General features: G+C 38.7%; 2 protein-coding genes across 2 annotated transcripts; one reads left to right on the plus strand and one right to left on the minus strand.

Annotated features, from left to right (window-relative positions):
- Window positions 1-216: 216 nt before the first annotated feature.
- lyrm5a (LYR motif containing 5a) lies at window positions 217-951 on the plus strand. Its single transcript, XM_035528079.1, has 2 exons — window positions 217-320; window positions 411-951. The coding sequence occupies exons 1-2, from the start codon at window positions 276-278 to the stop codon at window positions 621-623; spliced, it is 258 nt and encodes an 85-aa protein (XP_035383972.1). The 5' UTR covers window positions 217-275; the 3' UTR covers window positions 624-951.
- Window positions 952-1,070: 119 nt separating this feature from the next.
- On the minus strand, window positions 1,071-5,916 carry slc5a8 (solute carrier family 5 member 8). The gene is made up of 15 exons (XM_035528076.1): window positions 5,292-5,916; window positions 4,609-4,674; window positions 4,442-4,493; window positions 4,272-4,339; window positions 3,834-3,988; window positions 3,546-3,686; window positions 3,305-3,434; window positions 3,056-3,144; window positions 2,794-2,903; window positions 2,628-2,695; window positions 2,455-2,541; window positions 1,658-1,875; window positions 1,474-1,577; window positions 1,293-1,381; window positions 1,071-1,220 (listed from the first exon to the last, which is right to left on the minus strand). The coding sequence occupies exons 1-15, from the start codon at window positions 5,640-5,642 to the stop codon at window positions 1,092-1,094; spliced, it is 1,857 nt and encodes a 618-aa protein (XP_035383969.1). The 5' UTR covers window positions 5,643-5,916; the 3' UTR covers window positions 1,071-1,091.
- Window positions 5,917-6,038: the final 122 nt, after the last annotated feature.

Raw genomic sequence — 6,038 nt, forward strand, 5'->3', positions numbered from 1 at the left:
GCTTTAAATTTTAATAGATTTAAAAACATCATGTTTCAGTGAATAATGAAAGAACCATAAGGCTAAGCTAGCTAGGTATCTGGTGAAAACACTAAGCATCAAGTATAAGCAGTAAGAACAACATAGCTAGTTAACTAATGGTTTTTAAAACCAACTTTCGTTAGAGTATAGGAATGTAGGAAATGCATCATGAACACTAATTGTTAATCATCTTTGTCTTGGTTTTCTTTTAATTTCTGTAAAAGATTAATTAATAACTAGGGGGGAGGAAAGAAATGACCAACCCACTGAGGGGAGAAGTTATCAGATTGTACAAGAATGTAAGTGAAATTGAATATATATCCTAGCCTCAACTAATTTATGCTTCCGTGTGTTTTATTTATTTGTTATTGTTTGTTTTGATCTAAAAGCTTCTCTATCTTGGAAGAGATTACCCAAAAGGCACTGTATACTTCAGGGAGCGCTTAAAAACAGCTTTTATGAAGAACAGAGATGTCACCGACCCTGAGAAGATCCGAAAGCTTGTTGATCGAGGGGAGTTTGTAATTAAGGAACTCGAGGCCCTGTATTTCCTTAGGAAATACAGAGCGATGAAGAAACGATATTATGACCCCGAACACTAATGCCTCTGCTTCTCATACAAAGAATGGGACAAAAACACAAACTCTCATTAATAAACTTTATTTAGACATCAGTAGCATTTGAAGATCAAAAGGCTGTTGGCGTAAAGGATGGTGTTTATCTCATAAAAAAATCTACTACTTATAATAGATACAATCCTTGGTAAAACAAGGGTCACAACATACAAATTATCCATATAATTTGTTTAGGGTGGCATCATTTATGTACATTGCATGTCATTGTAAAATTGTCATTCTACCCAAGTGAAAACTACCATTTCTTGTAAATAACTGCCCTATATTTATGATGGTGGAACACAGCAATTACAGAAATGTGTTTTTAAGAAGATAGCTTTCCTGATTTCATGTGTATTTTAAGGTACTCTATCAGTTAAAATGCTGAAAGGTGAAAAAGTGATGGTTTATTGTACAAATATAAGATGTCTTCACTGTAAAAACAAAACAAGTGTCCTATGTTAGGGTTCTACGGGACTGATATTTTGTGATGTCTAACTCAACATCACAAAATGCAATGTTGGTGTTACCAGATTTCTTCTCATACTTCCCAACCAGGTCAAATTTATCTGCGTTTCTTGTGGCCTGGAAATAAGGATAAAATAACATGCAAAAATTGTAACACAGACAAAGATAAAATATAAACTTCACACCCACCTTCTGTTTTAGAGTTTTGTAGAGTTTGTAGCAGGTTAAATCCTCCTTCACTACCGTCAGCCCTGGTTGCAGTTTTAGAGTTCTACCCCCTGTGTAGGTAGAATACAAGGGGGAAAACATGAACTATCTTTTTTACTTAGAAGTATTTTTCAGTTGTGGTAAATGTAAAGTCATTCATTACCTGAAAGCAAACTCACTGCCAGCCCCACAGCTATGACAACTAAGGTCCCCACAGGGCAGAAATACAAGTAAGAGAGGGAGTACCAATTATCAGCCAGCCAAGGTCTGTACAGATAAACAGATAAACATGAATGCATTGTGATGTAAAGTCCCTCCCATTATCAAACTTTAGGAACCCTCCCCACCTGTCCAGGGCTTTGTTCTGCTGGGCTGAGGTGATGTAGCTTGCCTGTGTAGGGTACCTGGTCCAGTTTGTTAATGCAGCCTCAGCAATAGTGAAGTTACAGCCATGTGTTTTCAAAGTGAGAGGCCTGGTATTCGCAGGTAGGGGGTGATAGACCTGGGCTCCTATACATACCCAGAGTGATATGGCTAGTCCACTGACCAGCCCAGCCAAGCCTCCCTACAATACATACCCATGTTAGACTCTTAATAATAAATAATACACTTCTACAAGTTTTTCTTTATATGCTACTGCTTGTCTACAAAGCATCTACATCAAAGATTTCTCCTGTGTGTTCTCATACTTAGAGCACTACCTCATCATAAGAAAAACAAAGCCTATTTTCTGAACCTCAGCTCAGTCCCACAACACCTTCACATTGTGGTTCAGAACTCAGCCTGGTGGTTCAATTCAGAGCCTTGACCTCATGACACCTGGCATGTCTTTCCTTAATAAGATCTAAACATGCCCACAAAGGAAAAATCTTGCTTGCCTTAGTGTTATTTTCCTCAATGTGTAAATGAGCTTCACTTAAAGTTCTATTGACCGATCCCTGAACTCCTGCCATTCTATCTGCACTTGTACTCTTTGAAATGTTTCTTTGGCCTTGTATGTGCACTTGCAAAAATTAGGATAAATTGTAGGTTATAAATCCCAGATTCACTGTACATTTTGTCACTTTCACTATTACCATTTACACCATTTTGTAAGATGCTCTGAATAGACTGACTGCCAAAATTAATGACTGTAATCACTGACTTTTGAATTTGCACAGGGAAACAGGATGCCTAAAACAAAAAGGCCAAGGACAGGTCCGCCAATGGTGCCAAAGATGCTAATAGCCGCCTGTAAAAGAAGGCACAGATCAGAACAAGAACATGCCAAACCGCTACTCAGATGATAGAATTTGTTTCTAATAAATAAAAGTTTACCTGTAGTAACCCCCCCATCAAAGATGCAAGACCAGCCATTCCAATGCACAGAGCTCCATAGAAAATGCCTGTGACGTCATACATGGAGCCATTGTACAATAAAAGCTTCATGTGCAGCACTGGCTGTGGCATGTTGTCATGTAAATGCTATTGTTTCCTTACTCACTCAGTCCTTTTGATGTCCAGATGAGCTGTTGCTCGGAAAAGCTGAAATATGGTCTTATCAGATCTGTAACTGTCACTGCAGCTAATGCATTCACACTGGAGGATACTGTGCTGAAGCAGGCAACAGGAAAACACACATCAAGTGCATACGTAGTAGTGACTTAATACATGGATATGCTGTTTGTGCTTTTCTGGATCCACTTCACGGTTACCACAGTGTGGGCTGATTGGGTCAAGTGAACGTGTGCTTATAGAAATCTAACCTTAATGTGCCACTGTACACTGCTGCCACGAACAGACCAGGAATACCTGGATATGCTCTCAAGATGTCCAGCACAAGGTAAGGCATGAGCTTCAAATTACACAAAAAGTTGTAAAAACAGGTAATTGGACATGTGGTATATCATATCCAGTCTATGGCTACTAGCAGGCTTTACAGATCACATTAGATAGGACTAATTGATATTTATTATTATTATTAGACTGTTCTGTTTCTTTCACAGATCTGTTACCTGATCTTGAGTATTCACGCGTTTCGCTGTCCATGGATCGCAGTTCTTATAAACGGAGTACAAACACAGTCCGCAAAATATTGAACACAGATTGATGGTCCACAGAGACACTAAGTTCACATACAGTGACCTGGAAAGAAATACAAACCCAGTTTATTCTTAGTTTACATTATATATTGGGATGGTAAAACATGGTAGTCACTTGATGCATAAGGAGTGCCCTGTGGAGTTTGTTGCTCACATTTTTGCATGGAACAGGGACTTGCAGGATACGTATCTTTGCACCTGAGTTTGGTTAATACCATAAGCACTGGTCCAAAGGAATGCACCTCCAATTATGACAGTCCAAAATGTGTGCCTTCTCAGAGGGTTAGGGTCAAAGCTTAGGGGAAGAGATATATAAAAAAAAGACAAAGACTAATGTTCCCTGGGAATGTTTTACAGTGTTCCAAGACCTGTCCACCATATTTAACTGACTCCCATACATTGACTTATATAGTGATATTATAACTGTCATATTGTAACTCACTCCCATATGTTGAGACGGCCTCCCTGGGCAGAATCACTAATGATGATGGAAACTCCACCCTGTAGCAGCACAGACTGGATAATGACGGCCAGAAACCCAGCCACCATGATGACCACCTGGAATGCGTCAGTCCAGACCACTGCTTTCAGGCCACCCTGCCATATAATGGAAGCAGTTTGACATTTCTAAGTGCTGTATATAGGAATGCTTTAATTATGGTTTCATCAGAGACTCTTAGCCCTTTTAGCATATGCACTGCTGCATAGATCTTGTACATTTTTTATTTATTTAATCAGAATATTATGCATCGCTTTTAAACTATAACCACAAGCAAACTAATTAAAGACCTATTGTAAAATTGTTAACACTAAGAGAATGTTGACTGCTTTCAGTTGAGTCTTATGAAGTAAGTCACTTATATGTTGTAAGTAAACTTACCAAGGTGCAATAGAAAGTACAGACCACTCCAGTTGAGATTACAGCTCCCCATAGATGTATGCCACTGACTAATACATGGAGGAAGAGGAGAGAAGTTCACTTGACCTGAACTGAATGTACTTTTTTGAGTACACCAAGTACACCATGTACTTTACACACAAAGATCCCACCTTGATTTAAAGCCAAAGCTGGTGCATAGATAACCAGACCAGTGTACAGTAGCTAAGGAATGGGGGAAAAATGCAATATTTACTTAGTGCAACCAATGATCATTTCCCAGTTTGTTCAGAATAAGATCTGTAGTGAAATAGAGACTTGTGCCATTGTGAGCACTTACTGTCTGAATTATGAACAACACTGTCCCAAACAGCCGAATTGCTTTGTCAAACCGCATCTCCAGGTACTGCAGGGACACAGAATCAAAAACTCATGACAATAATTCTATATGTTAAACACAAGTACAAAATGAATGATCATTTTGTTTGCTTTTGAGTATGTTTTTGTGAGAGAAGCAAGCTGTAATATCGATAGTGTGGTATCAATAAATAATTCCTGAATTAGGATTATGAAATGACAAGGGAAAGTTGCTACTATTTTTAATGGAACAGGAATTACCACATTCATATACAAAGACAATGTGAAAGTCAGTCCCAACTAACAGAAAAAGGCTTTAAATTTTAATAGATTTAAAAACATCATGTTTCAGTGAATAATGAAAGAACCATAAGATAAGCATGATGAAGCAATTTAGCAAGCTTAATATATTTATATTTTAAATATATATTTATATCTTAATATATTTATATTTTCATTGCTTATGGTGTTGCTCACTATAAGCATGCAAGAGTTATGAAATAATGCAGCATTTCTACCTTTAAAATTAAACTATATTTTAATTCCAGTCCTTACTGTGGATTTGTTCTGGATCACTGTACACCAACAGAAACACTGATATATTGAGCACATACTTTAGACATTAAACTGCTTCAAGTGTATTCAGCCAGTAATGAAGTGCCTCACCTCATAGGTGCTGGTTATTCCCAGTCTGTAGAAGATGGGGAGGAAGAGTTCAGAGCTGATTCCCACCATCAAGACGAAAGTGAGGCACGTGAGGATGAAGCTGGCCCCATAGAGGTACACCTCCACTGGGGTGCCCAGCACCGTGATGGCAGACAAAAAGCTGGCAGTCAAAGACAGAGCCACTGGCACTGCTGTCAAACTCCGACCACCCACCAGATAGTCCCTGGAGCTGTGCTGTCCTCCCTGGATGAAGGCGTAATATACCCCAATACCTGCCGAGATGACCAGCATAAAAACAAAAACCACATAGTCCAACAAAGTAAAGGATGCTGCAGCTGCTGGGTTCTCCATTGTGCTTCTGTTTCCGTTTTTTTTTTTTTTTTTTAAACAAACGTGTTTAAAGGACTTAAACTGAGATTTTTCTAATTACAAGCTAGTCAGTGTGTAAAACAGATAACATTTAGGCAGTTGAATTCATGACTAAGTGTTTGTCTCCTGTAGAAGAGGGGCTAGTGAAGACCTCTGATGAACTCTCTGTATTACTGAGAGTCAGAAATGCCCCAAGCAGGTATAATAGCTCTTCACCAGCTTGAGAGCTCTAATTGTTCTCTGGGCTGTGGCATAAGTTGACCATCAACCCTCTCTTTACTCAACCCAGTGGCTGGTATTCCATTCATATCTCATGGTTTTGAACAGCAAATAATTTCCTGGGTTTCTCATAAATGTGTCAGGTTCAGAAATGCTTAA

The sequence above is a fragment of the Electrophorus electricus genome, chromosome 7 (genome assembly GCF_013358815.1).
Source record: "Electrophorus electricus isolate fEleEle1 chromosome 7, fEleEle1.pri, whole genome shotgun sequence".
Classification (NCBI taxonomy): Eukaryota; Metazoa; Chordata; class Actinopteri; order Gymnotiformes; family Gymnotidae; genus Electrophorus; species Electrophorus electricus.

Excerpts from the sequence above, each read along its gene's own strand:
- slc5a8 (XM_035528076.1), bottom strand. The coding sequence starts at position 5,642 with ATGGAGAACCCAGCAGCTGCAGCATCCTTTACTTTGTTGGACTATGTG. Across the intron at positions 4,494-4,608 it reads TGTTGTTCATAATTCAGACA|CTACTGTACACTGGTCTGGT; the intron begins GTAAGTGCTCAC and ends CCCATTCCTTAG. Across the intron at positions 2,904-3,055 it reads GTGTACAGTGGCACATTAAG|CACAGTATCCTCCAGTGTGA; the intron begins GTTAGATTTCTA and ends TGCCTGCTTCAG.
- lyrm5a (XM_035528079.1), top strand. The coding sequence starts at position 276 with ATGACCAACCCACTGAGGGGAGAAGTTATCAGATTGTACAAGAAT. Across the intron at positions 321-410 it reads TTATCAGATTGTACAAGAAT|CTTCTCTATCTTGGAAGAGA; the intron begins GTAAGTGAAATT and ends TTGATCTAAAAG.